The 19,670-nt window shown below is 31.3% G+C and overlaps 1 protein-coding gene across 1 annotated transcript in view; it reads right to left on the reverse strand.

Moving 5' to 3' along the window:
• Positions 1-19,670, reverse strand: part of SI (sucrase-isomaltase) — a 100,398-nt gene that overhangs the window by 45,274 nt on the left and 35,454 nt on the right. The window contains exons 16-24 of the mRNA XM_004283436.3: positions 15,552-15,723; positions 12,248-12,364; positions 10,190-10,344; positions 9,252-9,336; positions 8,419-8,475; positions 7,170-7,294; positions 5,138-5,226; positions 2,665-2,714; positions 1,532-1,702 (exon numbers count right to left, since the gene is read on the reverse strand). Of these exons, the coding sequence (XP_004283484.1) occupies positions 1,532-1,702; positions 2,665-2,714; positions 5,138-5,226; positions 7,170-7,294; positions 8,419-8,475; positions 9,252-9,336; positions 10,190-10,344; positions 12,248-12,364; positions 15,552-15,723 (1,021 nt within the window). The remainder of the gene's footprint in view (positions 1-1,531; positions 1,703-2,664; positions 2,715-5,137; positions 5,227-7,169; positions 7,295-8,418; positions 8,476-9,251; positions 9,337-10,189; positions 10,345-12,247; positions 12,365-15,551; positions 15,724-19,670) is intronic.

The following is a 19,670-nucleotide window of genomic DNA, read 5'->3' on the forward strand; positions in this document are numbered from 1 at the left end:
GAAATTATAGAATACTAATAAAAAACATTATCTTTAAATCCAGATGTGTTCAATTCTCAGTTCTGATACTTAATGCTCATGAATCTGGGGAAATTATCTACTCTGTTTTATCTTCAATTTCCTCCTCCTGTAAAATGGGGATAATGAATAAATGATCTGTGAAATTTAAAACACCTGGCATTATGCTTGGGGCATACCAGGTATGAAATAAATAGTAGTCCCCTCAATGAAGAAAAAGGGAAGAAATTGTTGACCACTTTGATTGATTTGGAGGCTCCCAGAGTCAGAGGAGGGGAATATTATTTATTTATTTTCCTAATTTTATCCACTGCTTATAATATTTGAGGGACAAGTTAGAGAGGAGATAACATGGTATTATGCAAAAAGAAAAAAAAGTGAAAGGATAGTGTCCAAGAACAGGAGAATTAGAAAGATGTATCTATAAATGTCTTTGTAAATCTTTACATTAGCATAAAAATAGAAACAGATATAAACTGGGATTGTAAAAACATATAATAAAACAATTTTGTATTATGCCCACTTGATAATCTTTGTTAGAGTCATAAAGTTCTCAATAAGCCTGTATTATTTATTGATTAGTTCTTATAGTCCTAGGAATATATACATTATAGTATACTTACTAATAAAAAATAATTAACCAATACATATCTTTATGGAAATTCCTAAGTGAAAACCTGGGCCAGAGGACTTAGAAGCTAGATAAAAATACTCTAAGAAAATGTCCTACATCTCAATTTAGAATTTATGCTAACATTACTAATATTTAGGAATATAGGAATGGTAGAAAAGTAAATGCCAATAAATATCACTTCCATGTTTTAAATTATTTTTGTCTAACATTTTAAATAATTAATTTTTTACCTGAAGCAACATTATGATTAAATATGACATTTTACATATGAGGAAGCTGAGATAATGAGAGATTAATTTATTGTGTTTAAATGCACAGACTGCAGGGCTGCAATTTGAGCCCAATTCTATTACTCCTTTTCCCTCTCTAGTACACTTGTTAAACAAGGCAAGAACGAGGATAAGAAAGGGACTACTTGAAGGGGAGACTGTAAACAAAAATTTGAAAGAGAAGTACAAGATATATTGAGGACAAAGGGAGTTCATGAAAGGAGAAGTAGAGAGAATTGAAGAAATGGATTCAATCATTACCTTAAGAAGTCTTAAATGAGAAGGTAAAACTTTTAGATTCTTTATCGTATGCAGTAGGTAAGAGTTCAGGGTAGGAGAATGGTATCAAAAAAAATATTAGAAAGGCATACATAAGTGATACACAAGATAAAATTAAATAGAGAGGGAGAAGTAGTATCAGTTCACCTTAAGGTTGATATCTCAACATAAATTGAGATAACCTAAAATGGAATATTGCCAGCAAAAGGAAAAGAAAAGAAAGATATGTAATGAAGAAAAAAAAAAAATCACAAAACCAAGAGCCTGAATGGTTATATAATGTTAAATATGAGAGTATGTGATAACTAAAATATTTTAAGATTGTATTTACCTGGTTGGAAGTATCATAAGTGAAATTGTAGTGAGCTCTCATTGGTTGATTATCTTCCATCACTGAAACTTCTGTAACAGTGTCTATCAACCCAAGGATTTTTATAGTCTCAAATGCTAAAGTGGTTCCTTCCTGGTATGACGAATGTGTGCATATAACATCTAATTTGTTCTGAAAAATGTATATAATATTATATATCAAGTAGAAGGTCATTGGATACAAATTAGAAATAACAAGTGTATTTATACTGATTAAATCTTACAGTTCTAAAAATGTATAAACTATAGTTTTTACTAAATAAAAATAATTAACCAATACATACTTTAATGAAAATTGCTAAGTGAAAAACTCTAGACAAGAGAGCTTAGGAATTAGCCAAAATTCTAAGAAAATGTTCTACATCTCACATAATTTAGAATTTATTGATGCTGATAATACTAATAAATTAGTATTATTTAGTATTAAATTATAGCATTATTTGGTATTTAATAATATAGTATAATAAGAAAAGAACCAATCATCTATCCCTCCATTCCCAACAGCTCTTCACATCAAAGCACCCTATATAAATACACTTATTAGTAACTCTTTAAAATTGTCTTTTATACATGCTCTAAAATTATTTTCACAGATAAATTATGCATGACGCAAATCATGTATATTCCTTCTCATTCTCTTCATTGGTGAAGAATAAATTATCTTTGGCAAAAAAGAATATATGAAGAAATCTAACTTCTACAAAAAGCATTGCTACTAATTATTCAAAATTTAATCTTGTGCATAGCTTTTTCATTTTCACCCTAAATCCATGACAGTCACTGCTGTGATTGGTATATTAAAACATTTTCAAATATGTTGAGATTATTTTCCCAGGACATATTGCTTAAACCAGACATAGTGCTACAAGAAGTCTGAAGATTTCTGTGCATCAATTTCATCAACAGAAACTCATCTAGTACATTGAAATATAAAAATTTAAGGTAATTCATATATAGTTTAATAATTTAAATTGAACAATTTATTTTGTTTCTTTCCACTGATTTCTGGAGAGGAATGTAACATCATTCCAAAAGGCACAATCTAGACATTAACAAGGTATTATATTTAGCTATGTGTTCAAGGAGAATGCTTACATTAGAAACTGAAAATGTATATAAAATGTAGTTGCCATTTTGGATGGTATCTGAAATGGTGAAAAAAAAAAGTATCAGATCAAAGTGTAATGTTAAATTCTGTTTTATTTTTACAGTTAGACAACACAGGGAATTTTTTAAAATAGATATTATTTATTAATGAAGCAAATTAAATAGATTATTCTTTTAAATCAAGCTTCTTAATTATCTTTAAATGAAACTATTTTGGTAGTTTATTTTCCCAGGAAGTAAAGGTAGTGAATGCATCTTTGCCCAGTTTGATTTTTCAAGGACTGCTAAAATAGTTCTGGAAATTCAGAGAGCACAAAACTTGTAGTAAAATATATATAATTATAACTATTTTTTGAATGATATTTTATCTCTTTTTAGTAAACTGTGGAACATTCAGTTTATTTTGGGAAGCCATGGCACACCACAATTTTGGTTCACATCTTTCAGTGTGTTTTTTCATTATTTGAAGAATGAGTGAATGTGGAGACATTAAAGTTTCAAATAAACTTTAATGAGAAAAATTGAAGAAAGCAATTATTTTCTGCATGATATATGTAACAATGTAACATAACTTTTTATCAACATGTTTCTTTAACAGGGAACTAAAGATTATAACTAAAATAATTAGGAAGAAAGAGTGGAAAATATAAAGGGAATACTAGGATTTATATATAATACTTTGAATAACATTAATTTACTTAAAATTTTAATCCTAGGAAATAAAAATAGAGTCAGAACCCAAACTGAAGGTCATTTTATTGTCTTGTGTTTGATTGATTACTCAGAAAATTTTAATTTTAACTTTTTAACACACTTCAGTATATAGATATCATATTAAATGTCTGATTAAATCATAACTCCATATTTTTAACCATTTTATATGAAGTAAATTATCAATATAATTTTTTGCAAGTAGAAAAAAGGAATGAATTTGGAAATATTTATATAATCTGAGAAATGAGGATAACCTTAAAATCAGGTTCCACATGCTACCAATAGAGGTATTATCTCAACAACATTCTTTACCTGATGATTACGAAACAATTTACTTCTGCTGCAATCCTCTCTTACAGAATTTCTATGTAGTAAATGCTTTGAATCTATTCTCAGGGCAGAGCTCACCCTAGTGTGTTTGACTCTAAGGTATTTGAGAAAGCGGGAGAAGGCTGGTGTGCTGGCGTAGAATGAGAAATGGAGAATGGTAGGGTACAGTGTGTGTGCATGCGTGTGTGTGTAAAATGTGCAGGACATAGTGAATGCTCTAGGTCTTGGTAAAGACTGTGGCTCTTAATTGAGTAAAATGGAGAATTGATAGAGGGTTTTGAGCAGAAGTGTAATGATTTGAATCATCTTTTAAAGGGATCACTCTATCTGCTGGTTGGTAAATAGAATGTAAAAAAGGGGGATTGACAAGAGCTATTGACTTAGAGACCAGTTAGGGAGCTATTGCAGTAATTAAAATGAAAAGTAGTGATGATAATGGTGGAGTTTATGAGAGAACCAAGATCAAGGTGGAACCAAGAGAAATTCCTAGGTTGTGACAGACAAGAGTGAACTCTAAAGTTTTTGGCATCTTGCAGAGATGAAATTACCATCAACCGAGAAGGGGAAGACAATATATCTGGTGGAGCAGATATATTGTGGTAATCTACATATTCATAGGAGATAAGACTTAAAAAAGAACAGAATTTTTTTCATAGATTCCATATTTTCAAAATTGTAAGAGAGCACACCAATACATAGGCTATTTCTTGGAGTTAATTTAGAGATATTTGGATGTTTCATATACTATAGACAAAGGCATATAGGGCATTCTTTAATATATCTGAAAAGTAGTGAGCTATAATAGAAGGTAAACTAATAATTTTTTATACGTACATATATAAAACACATACCTAAAAAATATATATATATACTTTTTCAGATTCTTGTCCATTATAGTTCATTAAAAGATATTGAATATAGTTCCCTGTGTTATATATTAGGTCCTTGTTGTTTATCTATTTATATATACAGTATTGTGTATTTGTTAACCCCAAACTCCCAATTTATCCCTCCCCAGCTACATTAATTAACTAAAGCCTTAATACTGGTTTTCTTTTACAGTAATAAAACTTTAGTTTTAACCACTATAATCATATAAGATAGTTGAAAATAGGATGCAAGTTATACGTCTGTGAATTTATTAACTATTTTAATTTTTATACAGTAATCTAATAAGATATTTATATTTGTCAAAGACTTTTTATGATAAACCAAAAGATAAAAACAAATATTGTAATTAAATATATATAATTTAAATACCAATGTTAAATTTCATAAAGTAACCTAAAATCTTAAGATAGATATAAAACAGCAACTAAAAATTAAAACTTGTGATATTTTTGTTTAATTTTATAATAAAGGCAAAACTTCCCATCATTAAAATGAACATTTAAAAGCATATCACTTTGAAACTTACCTTTAGTTTCTCCATCATCCCAGAAAAAGTCTCCTTTTGCTTTGTTATCTTCATCTAAAGCAACTATAAGTCCTAGAGGGTTATTTCGGCTGTTAAGTAAGTTTGGGTGCATATATGATTAAAAATAAATGTATAGTGAAATATCTTATAAATAAATCCATTTCAACATAAGGGACTTGTAGGAGTTCTGCATTCACATGAGAACACTGATATTAATAAAATTCATGTCTATACTTATTAGTAATTTATCAATGAGAAAAATAATTCATATGCTTAGAAAATAAATGAAAGGAATAAATACAATACGAAGGGCTTCCCTGGTGGCACAGTGGTTAAGAATCTGCTTGCCAATGCAGAGGACACAGTTTCGAGCCCTGGTCTGGGAAGATCCCACATTCCGGGAGGCAACAAAGCCCGTGCACCACAAATACTGAGTCTGCTCTCTAGAGCCTGTGAGCCACAACTACTGAGCCCACGTGCCACAACTACTGAAGCATATGTGCATAGAGCCTGTGCTCCAAAACAAGAGAAGCCACTGCAATGAGAAGCCCATGCACCACAATGAAGAGTAGCCCCCACCCACGCTCGCTGCAACTAGAGAAAGCCCACGCACAGCAACTGAAGACCAAACGCAGCCAAAAATAAATTACTTAATTAAATTAATTTAAAAATATACAATATGGAATTTCTTGGGGGCCAAGACACCATCAAAATTGAAATGGTATAAAAATATTTCAATTCAAACAACAAAATTAAATATATCTTATGATTGCTCAATTCAACATGTATTTGCCACATACACATTAACCCTAAATTGCAGTGTACCAAGGTTACAAAACAATGAAAAGCACTATAAAATAAAATTTTAAATGCTAAGTGGAATCTCTAATAGTCTTACAAATGAAGCTAATTCTATCATGTGAAATGAAACATGATGAATATTTTTTTAGTTATATATTGCTATAGGTTTTTAAATTTAAAATGAGGCTATACAGTCCAGGTAACTGCTCTATACAGAATACATTTCTTCCAACATGCACTCATCAAAGTGTATGTTTCTCTTGTTCAATACAGCTCTAGAGTATAACCAATTATTTTGAGAACATCGTCATGAAACAGTTACAATATGAAAGTGATCAATTCTAGAAAACAAAAATAATTAAGTTACTAACACACATCCATTCACTTATTAATTTGTTCCTTCAACAAATATTTAGAGAAAATCAGGAGCCTATTCCATAATAGGCTGACACTATTATTGGTTTGGGGACTAAAGCAGTGAAAAGTCAAGTCTCTGCCTTCATGGAGTTTATAGTCTGGGGGAGTAGACACACTACATACAAGAAAAAGTAAAAATATAATTCCAGATATTCTTAATGTTATGAAGAAAATACAGCAGAGTAAGGAATAGATATCTATTGGGGTGTTGTAGAATATGGGGAAATGCATAGATTCAATATGACACATTCTGTCCATGTACCCAGAATGAATGTTGCAAGATAAAGCACCAGAATTTTCAAGTTTCTGCTTTTTTTCTAAATAGTTCTCAAATTTATTCTTACTGAACAACTTAGTTTCTATCTTGTTCTTTACTTAACAAAAATATCTACCTCATTTATTAACTTAAAACGTTTTAGCTGAAAGAAAAACATTGTGACATTTATGTATTGAAAATCCAAATATGTAACAACTGACACTTTAATCAATTATATAACTTACTTAATACTTCATTTTTTATTAAGAATCAGCAATTAACTTTAATTATATATATTCTTTAGAGAATGTCAGTACATTTTGGCATAGGAAATAAATTTCTAATCTATGCTTATTTTTTAAATCAAGAAGTTTGTAGTAATATACATAATTTGATTCTTCTTTTTATAACCATGATGGTTATATGTAAGATGTCCTTACGTATATCAAATATCTTCTGGTGAAAAAGCTAAATATCAATATTTGATTCTTAATAAAAATGTGAAACATTAAATCTTGAATTATATTTCAGATTTCAGTTAATGCCTTTTCATTTTACCTTGCTGTTGTAGTTACAGCAGGTTGTTGAATGGGGATAATGTAACCTCCTCTAAGATGTAATCCTATTTTGTCTGCTGGAAGATACATATCAACACGTTGTCCTTTCCATGGTCTTTTTGCACCCTAATATTTGGAAGATAAAAATATTTTTTTCATTATTGTAAAGAAGTTAAACCCCATTTTACAAGAATTACACATAGAAATAATTCTTACTATGAGAAATTCGTGTCATCTTAGTGAATATTAACATGTCATTTTCTAACTTTTAAAGAAAACTCTTTTTCAGTTTACTGATGAAAGCTGGGTAAAAATAAGTTTGGTTTCACACACACACAAAATCAACATAGAGAAGTCCATTTCCCTTCTACAATAATTAACAATATTCTTAATTAGCACTATTTTTTATTCTTTGTTTTGGTTTAAAGTTAACCATGCCTCTAGAAAGAATTTTTAAAAAATCATTTCTTATAAAAATAAAGGGTTTGGGCTTCCCTGGTGGTGCAGTGGTTGAGAGTCCGCCTGCCGATGCAGGGGACACAGGTTAGTGCCCTGGTCCGGGAAGATCCCACATGCCGCGGAGTGGCTGGGCCCGTGAGCCATGGCCGCTGAGCCTGCGCATCCGGAGCCTGTGCTCCGCAACGGGAGAGGCCACAACGGTGAGAGGCCCGCGTACCACAAAAAAATAAAAAAATAAAAATAAAAGGTCTGCTTAGCAAATATAAGTGCATTACAAAATACTTTCCTTTAAAATAAATATTCTCAGAAGGTCTTGGTCAATTAAAAAAAATAGGTCGTGTGTATGAATCCTGCTACGCTGCCTTTTCAAGATTGAGATGAAAATCTTTCCCAAACATTACAATATACATTATAAAAACAAATGTTTAAGATTAGCTTAATACTCAGTTCTTCTGGCCATAAGATGAATATGTAAAATAGGGAAATTATTAAAATAAGTTACTACTCCTTAAAATTACTCTTGACCTTTTATTTCCACAATTTAAAATGGATAACTCTACACTAAAGAATATAACTTCGTATTAATCACGTGCAACAAAACATATACTTTCTCACATGCAACAAAATGTACACCCGCACAGACTTCCACATTATTAAAATTTGGAATTATTATTTTTTGTAACAATAACAGAACTACTGAAAAAAGATATGCTGTGTGTTTGGAGTTGTTTCCATGTACAGATGTTGAACAATATGTACTTGTGATCTATTATTATATTAAGGTTACTTACAGTTTCAAAATCATACCAAGTAGCATTAGGGATGTATGCACTCACTGTATCTGCTCCCTAAAATAAACAAAATAATTTTTATATATATATATAGATAGATATATATATATTACTTCAATATGTAATGGAAGAGAATCACATCAAATGTTAAGTTGGATTTTCATAGTAAAGCGAAAAGAAACTTCCTTTGTATTGGTATACTCCAATATTTTCTATATATAGTAATCAAAAGGCTATTTTACTAGCTTTAGATATTATAATGTAAAATATTCCTAAAGCAAAGATGAAATGAATTTAAGTGGCAACTAAAATAATGGATACATGCATTTGTATTTGTATTGCTGTAATCTACATGGTAATTGTGAGTATGAACACATTCATTTCCGTATATTTCCACTTTTAAATAACAGATAAAAAACATATAACTCATTCAACTATTTTTCAGCATTTTCATATGATCCACTGGTTTTCAAGTTCATCTTTATTTACAATATAGCAAAATTTCAATGTCTATGTCTACTTGAATGAGAATTCCTTGTTATTACTATAAGATTTGATTTGATGTCATAAATAAAGCTTTCCTTTTCAGAAGAATACTAATTTTATACAATTTTTTCTCCACAGTACATATTATCTATTTGAACAGCATAAATCTACTTAATATATTTATAATTTTTCACAATTTCTTCTGCATTTTAGAATTCAATTTAACACTTATCAGGTTGAAGCAGTCTATTGAGTAACATTTATTACCCAGATGTTTTGTAATTTAGTGTGGATTTGATTACACAAAGTTTCCATTAAAATATAAATTTATTAAAATTGTATCCTACCTGTTTCAAGACAGGGGTAATAAGTAATGAGGGGCCCCATAAGAATTGAGTGTCCTCAATCCAGCTATTAGTATCCTCATAAAACCTAAGAACAATGACAATATTTACAATACAAAGATAAAAAATAAGTTTATCCAAATTCTTCATTTGGTTTATGTTTTAAGTTTCTCCCTGGGAATAATTATTGTCTTTAATTTTACTTATTTGATATGTCATTTTGAATCTATAGTTATTACATCCTTATGGTTCATCTGACACTCAAAAAAAGAAGGTAGAAAGGAAGGGAGAGAGGGGAGAAAAGAGGGAGAGAGGGAGAGAGGAAATTCGTTCATTTGGGACTCAAAAAAATCCATCATATATGATAAGGCTCCTTTTTATCTGTAATAAACAACTATTCTGTTTAATTCATTTTTCTCCTGTAAGATAGGTCCATAAAGTACCAGAAATATTTCATATTCTACTTTCCTCCTTTTACACTTTTTTCTTTATAAACTCCCATTTTGACTTGGATTTGAAAGGATCTTTAGTCATTTCTTGAGGAAAGTCCCTGCCTTGGTCAAGAAGTACAAAGACAAGCACAATTCATTGTTTTGTAACTATACTATACACTATCTATAATTAGTTGATTTTCACAATATATACATGAATATGTTTTCAGTATTCTATATTTAATATTGCTTATTGATATAATTTCTCAAATTATTCCACATATCTTTTTCCTTTTAAGTTCTATGCAGTTCTCACATTTCTAGATTAATCTTGTCCAATTCACCAAATTAATTATATTTACTACTATCATTCCACAGTTAATCAACTTATTTACATAAGTGTAAGAAAAAGCAGTAGAATCTACTTGACATCTTGATTTACCCCTATTAATTTTTCATATGTCTGAATATAATTTGAAAGACACTGAAATTCTTGAACACAGTACTCACTCATGAAGAACTGGCCTTGCTACTGTTTCTCCAAACATATGGGCTTTATAAAATAGAGTATAGAGGAAAGGTAACAAGGTATAGCGAATATTCAAATAGTGCCTTGATGAATTAACCAAAAGAGAATTCGGTCCAAAAAATGCTGGATCCTGATGCTGTGGCATAAATAGAGGAATTGAAATAAGAAAGTTAAAACATGAATGAAAATTAAAATAGAAGCATTAAATGTATTTTTGAAAACCAAAATGTATACATTTTACCTTGTTTGTAAAAAGTTGAGATTACTCCTATTTCATTATCAAAGGATATGAATTTCTAACTTTTATGTTTTCATTTGGATATATATATATATAAAAATTAAATTTTATTTTAAAGTGGACATTTCCCTTTTAAATATACATACTTAGAGAAGATGGAAACTATTTTAACAAAGCATTCTTCTCTTCTATTATTTGTGGTAGATTGAATTATTGGTCTCCATTTTCATGCCTCCTTGTACCCTCAACTTTTGCTATGTGACTTTGCACCTACCTCTAGCAGTGGATTGTACTTCCCCACCACTTGGCTTTGTGCTCAGCTATATGACATACTCTGGCCAATGGAGTCTTACTACATGTGACACCTTCAAGGGCTGGAAATGTGCTTGCCTGAGGTCTTGCTGCCTTGTGCCTTGCCATTGCTATTAGAACAATAAGCCCAAATGGTCTGCTAGCCAAGGGATACAGGGAACAGAGCTGCCTGGCCAGCCTATAGGCTTGCAACTTGAAGGACAGCCTCCTTGCTGAGCCCAAGCTAGATTAGCTGACTCTCTCAGCCAAGGTTTAATGATGTGAGCAAACCTGCTTAGATTTCCTGCTATGGGTAACAAAATTAACTGAGCGAACCAGCTACTGCTTCCCTAGATTCATCATCATATTTACCGCAAAGTCTCATTTCCCTTTTGCTGCTCCCAGGAAATCAATGAGCAAGGTGGGACTACTATTCAGGCCCATTCCAGGGAGATACAGGGGTCTCCCAGTGGTCAACTTTACCTTGAGGACTCCCTACTGGACTGTAATTTCCTTAGAACTGGGCTGTAGTATATAACTCTCCCTATCAAACCTTCTTTGCCTTCATCTTCACCTGGTTCAGACCTGAATTGTGATCTGAAGGCTCTCTCCACTTTCTCCTGCTTCCTCTCCTTTATCTACCACAAGTGCTTCACCAATAAATCTCTAACATCTCTAATCGTCTCTTGGCATCTGCTTTTTGGAGGACAGAGATAAACACAAATTATAATGTAATTCATATCAGGATCTCCCATGAACGCAAATTTCTTGAAGCATCACTTAGGTAGATTAGGAAGTGACGAATATCCAATTTATATCTTTTACTTCTGTACTATCACACTTCCTTCCGGGCTGAGCTCTGAGTAGTTGTCCCTCTTCTCAAAGAGAATTAAGCCCCAGTGTGCGCACAGTGAATAATTTTTAACCAACATGTACTTAATTGACTTAATGCTTTCACCTAATTTCCTCATTCCCTTTGAGAAATATACCTATGAGAGCTCACTGCATACTGAATGCTCAGTTCAGATGCATGTTTTAAAAGCGTTAGTTTTATTTTTCCCCCACCTGTCATTACAGTTTTACCTATTACAGAAAGACTATGGCCTCAAACTGCTTTGCAAGTATCTTTAATTTCTTGTGTATCTTTAATGAAAGAAAAACTGGAAATCCTTAATAGTATATTATATTTTTATGAAAGTTACCTGAACTTATATTGTTAGAATGTAAGAATCCAGACTCAAAAAGCTTTGTCCTTAACTTAAAATATTGTGATTTCACACATGTGTATATGCTTTAGGCTTATATAAAATATTTATGCTATGACTATGTCTCATGATTTCCTTATTTGATCATATTTATATATACAAAATATTTATAGACCTTGAGAAGAGGACTTCCAACTCTTCTTTATGAATTATACTACAAACTTTCAGACCAGATCTTCTATAGATATAAATTTAAGTTTAAAATTATGTTTTATTTTGAAACATGGAGAACAAGAGGCATTTACCTCATATCCATCAGCATTATGGTTTCTGGAAAATGGATAAAAAGCCCCAAGTTGCATCCACCTTCTGCAAAGCTCTTCTGTGGTCTCAGCCACAAATCCACAGATATCTGCTCCAACCTAAATAACATATATATCTATTATTTACAGTGTAAGGATTCTCAGATTTGCCCAGAGCATCACATTTTATGCCTCAGCTGATTAATTTGCACTAACAATCTTTTTGTTTTACTGTCTTCATATACTCTTCCTTGGCCAAGTTTATTTTCCATTTTTGCCACATTACTTGCCGCTAATTGAATGTATAAAGCTAAAATTGTATTATTAAAATGTGTTGCTTCTATTTTTTTTTTTTTTTTTTTTTTTGTGGTACATGGGCCTCTCACTGTTGCGGCCTCTCCCGTTGCAGAGCACAGGCTCCGAACGCGCAGGCTCAGCGTCCATGGCTCACGGACCCAGCTGCTCCACGGCATGGGGGATCTTCCCGGACAAGGGCACGAACCTGTGTCCCCTGCATCGGCAGGCGGACTCTCAACCACTGCGCCACCAGGGAAGCCCAATGTGTTGCTTCTTAATCGAAAACTCACCACCTATGATTTGACTTTTCCTATTTATAATATATTACTGTAGGAGTAAAATAGTATAAAAAAATTGCCAGATGTATGCTCATATATAATTGCATTCCTTATCATTCAAGGACCCTCCAGAGGGGGAAAAAAAACAAAAAAAACAAAAAAAACAACTATTATCCTTAACTTACTATCAATATTTACTGTTTACAAGCATTTCTTTATTTTTCTAAATAGTATATATGTATCTATAAACAATATATAACATTGTTTTGCATTGCTTATTAACTTTGTATAGATGGCATGTTGTATGCATTACACTGTATTTCACTTTTTTCTCAGTGTTACTTTTGTGAGATTCAATTATGTTAATATGGCTGTAGTTCTCTATTGTATGGGATCCCATCACTATAAAACATGCTTCTATGAAGTGTCTATATAGATTTCTTTGTGAATATGTAAAATGTAGTCTTATTCTGTAATATATATATATATATATATATATAGGATTATTTTCCTGATTTATTGGAAATGTACATTGTTTAATCAAAACTGGTTGTTACCATTTATAAGCACAGTCACAGTACATAAAAGCTGCCATTGCTCCATTTTCTTGCCAATTTCTGATATTTTCAGACTTTTAATTTTTATCACCTATATATATTAAATGTATCTTACCAAAGTTTTTACTTGCATTTCTCTGATTACTAGGAAAGTTGAGAATTTTTTTCATATTTTTATTGAATCCATATGGATTTCTCACTCTATAGAATTGCTTGTGTATATACTTTGCTAATTTTTCTACTGCTTTTACCTTCTACAGATTTATAGTAGGTTCTTCAAATTAAATACTAATCATTTGTTGGTTATACGAATTGAAAATATAATTTTCCAGTAGTAGAAACGCTTTATTTCTAACTTTTTAAAACAGATTTTTGATGAACAGAAGTTTTCATTTTGTTGTAACCAAATTAATGTATCTTTATTATTTGTGCCTTCTGTGTTCTGTTTATGAAATTCTTCTCTTAACCTAATGTCATAAAGTTATCCACTTATATTTTCTTCTAAGATGTTTAAAGTTTAATTTTCATACATCGATTGGGTATGAGGTGAGACAGAAAGCCATTTTACTTTATTTTTTAAATGGATAATCAATTGTCCATATGAATGGTTGATACTTTCCTCACTGATCTACAGGATAGTGCTACCATTAAACAAATTTCCATTAATGTATGGGCCCATGTCCTATTTTGCAGTATTAATCTATTTGAATATTCACAGTTAAGTATCATTGTGTTATTATTTTATCTGGTAAGGCAAATACTTGTGCTCTTTTCTACTTCTTTAAATTGTATTGTCTTCCATATGAAGTTTAGAATAATCTTTTATATTCTTCAAATTCCCTGTATAGCTTAAATTGGAATATCACTGAATTTGGATAATAGTTTGGGGAGAATGCATATTTCTAGTATATTGAGACTTCTTTTCCATGAAAACGGTATATCTTTAATTTACTAAGTTATTACAATTTCTCTTAAAAAGTCCTACATTTAGTTTGAATATTTACTCCTGGTTATTGTATATTAATTAGTTGCTATATTGTATAGTATAAGATGAAATACATCTTAACATTGCTTATTTTTTTCTCCTTTTTTTGCACAAAACTTGCCATGTATTGGTCTATTTTATTCAAACTTTCAGAGTCACCTTTGTACTTTGTTAACTTTTCTCTAGAGACATTGCTTTCATTGCATCCATTTCTTCTCTTATTTTCATTACCTACATCTTTAGGTTTATTCTGCTTTTCTTTTTCCATTTTCTTAATTCATGCCCTTCATTAATTAATATTCAACTCTTTGTTTATAATCTAAACATTTAAGGTCAAAATTTTTCTTCTAAATACCAATTTAGCTGGTATCCCATAGTTCTGATATGAAGTACAATTGTTAGCTTTCAGTTTTAAGGTTTTCCTCTCATTTTCATTCAGTTTATTTTGGTGAATCATTTGGTAATGTGTTTTTTTACTTTCCAAATTCAAGATGTTATGTGTGTGTGTGTGTGTTAGCTTTTTTTTGTTGGTTTGCTTTTGGTTTTCATTTGGTTCAATGAATATGAAAGAATAAATGAACAACTATAATTTTCTAAATGTTTTACATTTATTTTGTTATGTAATGACACTCTTTAGTGTTGAATATGAACATTACATAGTTCTTGTTTTTGCTTGATATAGAGACTTACCAAATTTCTTATGTTTAGAATTGCATATATAAGTTTTCTCTGCTTTAAAAATTTGAAAATTTTCTGTCATTATTTTTTATCTTTTAAATAGAGGAAAGAGCTTTATTTTTTTAACCTAAACTGACAGTCTAGTATTTTAAATATATCTAGACTTTTGATATTTACTTTTATTACAATCCCAAATTTGGATTTTTCTCTACCATTTTCTCTGATGCTTTATATTTATTATATAAGCTTTTCTATACTTTGTTTATACTGACATTTGTTTCATGAATTAATTTGATTTGATTGAATTTTCTTCATTCTGTTTTTCTATTCTAATGGCTTGAGTGTTATAGACATCATCCACAATCTTATTTTCCTCATAAATTCCCTAGGAATAAAGACTTAAATTTTCTGTCACATACCTTTAATCATTTTACTGAAAATCATTGATGATAATACAACAAAATTAATTGTAATTACAGTGTTTATAAATAACATGGTATAACAACACTTACCAAAGGTATTCCAAACAAACCAAACTCCAGCATTCCTGTAATAGACCATTCCATTTGTTCCCAAGAAGCAGTATTGTCTCCTAACCAATGAGCAGCATAGCTTCCAGATCCAGCAAAAGTTGACCGGGAGAGAATAAAGCTTCTTTTATTAGGAAAAACTTTTTGTAGAGCTCTAAAACAAAATCAAATTAATAAATAACATTTACTTTAAAATAATATTGATTTTATAAATTCTAAAATCTTAATTTCAATGCATGTATTACAGCTCCTAGAGCCAAGCCATAATATTTGCAACTATTTTATCAATATTTTATATTAATTTTGTATTTAGTTATATTTACTTAGTTAAATGCATTCTGATCAAACACAGAGAAAACAAATCTAGAAAAGACTTAAACTTTGAATAATATTCTTTACCAAATTAAACATGTGCTTTTTTGTATCCACTCAATATTTGTTTTTGAAATGTATGATTTAAACCCATTGAAATCTCTTTACACTACAAAATATTTTTACAATACAACATATAGTAATCTGAACTTGAACACAATACACATTTTTGTGGTTCAATGATGTTAATTATAACAAATAACTCAAGTTCATTTCTTTTTATGGCTGAGTAATATTCCATTGTATATATGTGCCACATCTTATTTATCCATTCATCTGTCGATGGACACTCAGGTTGCTTCCATGTCCTGGCTATTGTACATAGAGCTGCAATGAACATTATGGTACATGACTCTTTTTGAATTCTCATTTTCTCAGGATATATGCAGAGTAGAGGGATTGCTGGGTCGTATGGTAGTTCTATTTCTAGTTTTTTAAGGAACCTCCATGCTGTTCTCCATAGTGACTGTATAAATTTACATTCCCACCAACAGTGTGAGAGGGTTCCCTTTTCTCCACACGCTTTCCAGCATTTATTGTTTGTAGATTTTTTGATGATGGACATTCTGACTGGTGTAAGGTGATACCTCATTGTAGTTTTGATTTGCATTTCTCTAATGATTAGTGATGTTGAGCATCCTTTATGTGTTTGTTGGCAATCTGTGTATCTTTTTTGGGAGAAATGTCTATTTAGGTCTTCTGCCCATTTTTGGATTGGGTGGTTTGCTTAATATTGAGTTGCATGAGCTGCTTGTATATTTTGGAGATTAATCCTTTGTCAGTTGCTTCATTTGCAAATATTTTCTCCCATTCTGAGTGTTGTCTTTTGGTCTTGTTTATGGTTTCCTTTGCTGTGCAAAAGTTTTAAGTTTCATTAGGTCCCACTTGTTTATATTTCCATTTCTCCAGGTGGGTCAAAAAGGATCTCGCTATGATTTACGTCACAGAGTCTTCTGCCTATGTTTTCCTCTAAGAGTTTTATAGTGTCTGACCTTACATTTAGGTCTTTAATCTATTTTGAGTTTACTTTTGTATATGGTGTTAGGGAGTGTTCTAATTTCATTCTTTTACCTGTAGGTCTCCAGTTTTCCCAGCACCACTTATTGAAGAGGCTGTCTTTTCTCCAACATATATTCTTGCCTCCTTTATCAAAAATAAGGTAACCAAATGTGCGTGGGTTTATCTCTGGGCTTTCCATCCTGTTCCATTGACTTATATTTCTGTTTTTGTGCCAGTACCATACTCTCTTGATTACTGTACCTTTGTAATATAGTCTGAAGTCCGGGAGCCTGATTCCTCCAGCTTCCTTTTTCTTTCTCAAGATTTCTTTGGCTCTTCAGGGTCTTTTGTTTTTCCATACAAATTGTGAATTTTTTTGTTGTAGTTCTGTGAAAAATGCCATTGGTAGTTTGATAAGAATTGTAGTGAATCCATAGATTGCCTTGGGTAGTATAGTCATTTTCACAATATTGATTCTTCCAACCCAAGAACATGGTATATCTCTCCATCTGTTTGTATCATCTTTAGTATCTTTCATCAGTGTCCTATAGTTTTCTGCGTACAGGTCTTTTGTCTCCCTAGGTAGGTTTATTCCTAGATATTTTATTCTTTTTTTTGCAATGGTAAATGGGAGTGTTTTCTTAATTTCTCTTTAAGATTTTTCATCATTAATGTATAGAAATGCAAGAGATTTTTGTGCATTAATTTTGTATCCTGCTACTTTACTGAATTCATTGATTAGCTGTATTAGTTTTCTGGCAGCATCCTTAGCATTCTCTATGTATAATATCATGTGTTCTGCAAACAGTGACAGCTTTACTTCTTCTTTTCCGATTTGGATTCCTTTTATTTCTTTTTCTTCTCTGTTTGCTGTAGGTAAAACTTCCAAAACTGTGTTGAATAATAGTGGTGAGAGTGGAAAACCTTGCCTTGTTCCTGATCTTAGAGGCAATGGTTTCAATTTTTCACCACTGAGAACGATGTTGGCTGTGGGTTTGTCATATATGGCCTTTATTATGTTGAGGTAGGTTCCCTCTATGCCTACTTTCTGGAGGGTTTTTATCATAAGTGGGTTTTGAATTTTGTCAAAAGTTTTTCTGCATCTATTGAGATGATCATATGGTTTTTTCTCTTTCAATTTATCACATTGATTAATTTGCGTATATTGAAGAATCCTTGCTTTCCTGGGATAATCCCCACTTGATCATGGTGTATGATCCTTTTAATGTGTTCTTGGATTCTGTTTGCCAGTATTTTTTGAGGATTTTTGCATCTATGTTCATCAGTGATGTTGGTCTGTAGTTTTCTTTCTCCGTGACATCTTTGTCTACTTTTGGTTTCAGGGTGATGGTGGCCTAATAGAATGAGTTTGGGAGTGTTCCTCCCTCTGCTATATTTTGGAAGAGTTTGTGAAGGATAGGTGTTAGCTCTTCTCTATAGTTTTTATGGAATTTGCCTGTGAAGCCATCTTGTTCTGGGCTTTTGTTTGTTGGAAGATTTTTAATCACAGTCTCAATTTCAGTGCTTGTGATTCGTCTCTTTATATTTTTTATTTCTTCCTGGTTCAATCTTCGAAGGTTGTGCTTTTCTAAGAATTTGTCCATTTCTTCCAGGTTGTCCAGTTTATTGGCATATAGTTTCTTGTAGTAATCTCTCATGATCCTTCATATTTCTGCCGTGTCAGTGTTACTTCTCCTTTTTCATTTCTAATTCTATTGATTTGAGTTTTTTCCTTTTCTTGATGACTCTGGCTAATGGTTTATCAATTTTGTTTATCTTCTCAAAGAACCACCTTTTAGTTCTGTTGATCTTTGCTATCTTTCCTTATTTCTTTTTCATTTATTTCTGATCTAATCTTTATGATTTCTTTCCTTCTTCCAACTTTGTAGGTTTTTTTTGTTGTTGTTCTTCTTTCCCTAATTGCTTTAGGTGTAAGGTTAGATTGTTTATTTGAGATATTTCTTCTTTTTTGAGGTAGATTTCTCTTGCTATAAATTTCCCTGTTAGAACACTTTTGCTACATCCCATAGGTTTTGGATCATCGTGTTTTCATTGTCATGTGTTTCTCGGTATTTTTTGATTTCGTCTTTGATTTCTTCAGTGATCTTTTGGATATTTAGTAGCGTATTGTTTCACTTCCATGTGGTTTTTTGTTTTGTTTTGTTTTGTTGTTTTTACAGTTTTTGTTGTCTAACTGATATCTAGTCTTGTAGCACTGTGGTCGGAAAAGATACTTAATATGATTTCAATTTTCTTAAATTGACCAAGGCTTGATCTGTGATCCAGGATATGATCTATCCTGGAGAATGTTCCATGAGTACTTGAGAGGAAAGTGTATTCTGTTGTTTTTTGGATGGAATGTCCTATAAATATCAATTAAGTCCATGATGTTTAATGTATCATTTAAAGCTTGTGTTTCCTTATTTATTTTCATTTTGGATGATCTGTCCATTGATGAAAATGGAGTTTTAAAGTCCCCAATTATGATTGTGTTACTGTCGATTTCCCTTTTCATGGCTGTTAGTATTTGCCTTATGTATAAAGGTGCTCCTATGTTGGGGGCATAAATATTTACAATTGTTATATCTTCTACTTGGATAGATCCCTTGACTATTATGTTGTGACCTTCTCTGCCCCTTGTAATAGTCTTTATTTTTACATCTATTTTGTCTGATATGAGAATTGCTACTCCAGATTTCTTTTGATTTCCTTTTGCATGGTATATCTTTT

This window comes from Orcinus orca, chromosome 5 (assembly GCF_937001465.1).
Source record: "Orcinus orca chromosome 5, mOrcOrc1.1, whole genome shotgun sequence".
Taxonomy (NCBI): Eukaryota; Metazoa; Chordata; class Mammalia; order Artiodactyla; family Delphinidae; genus Orcinus; species Orcinus orca.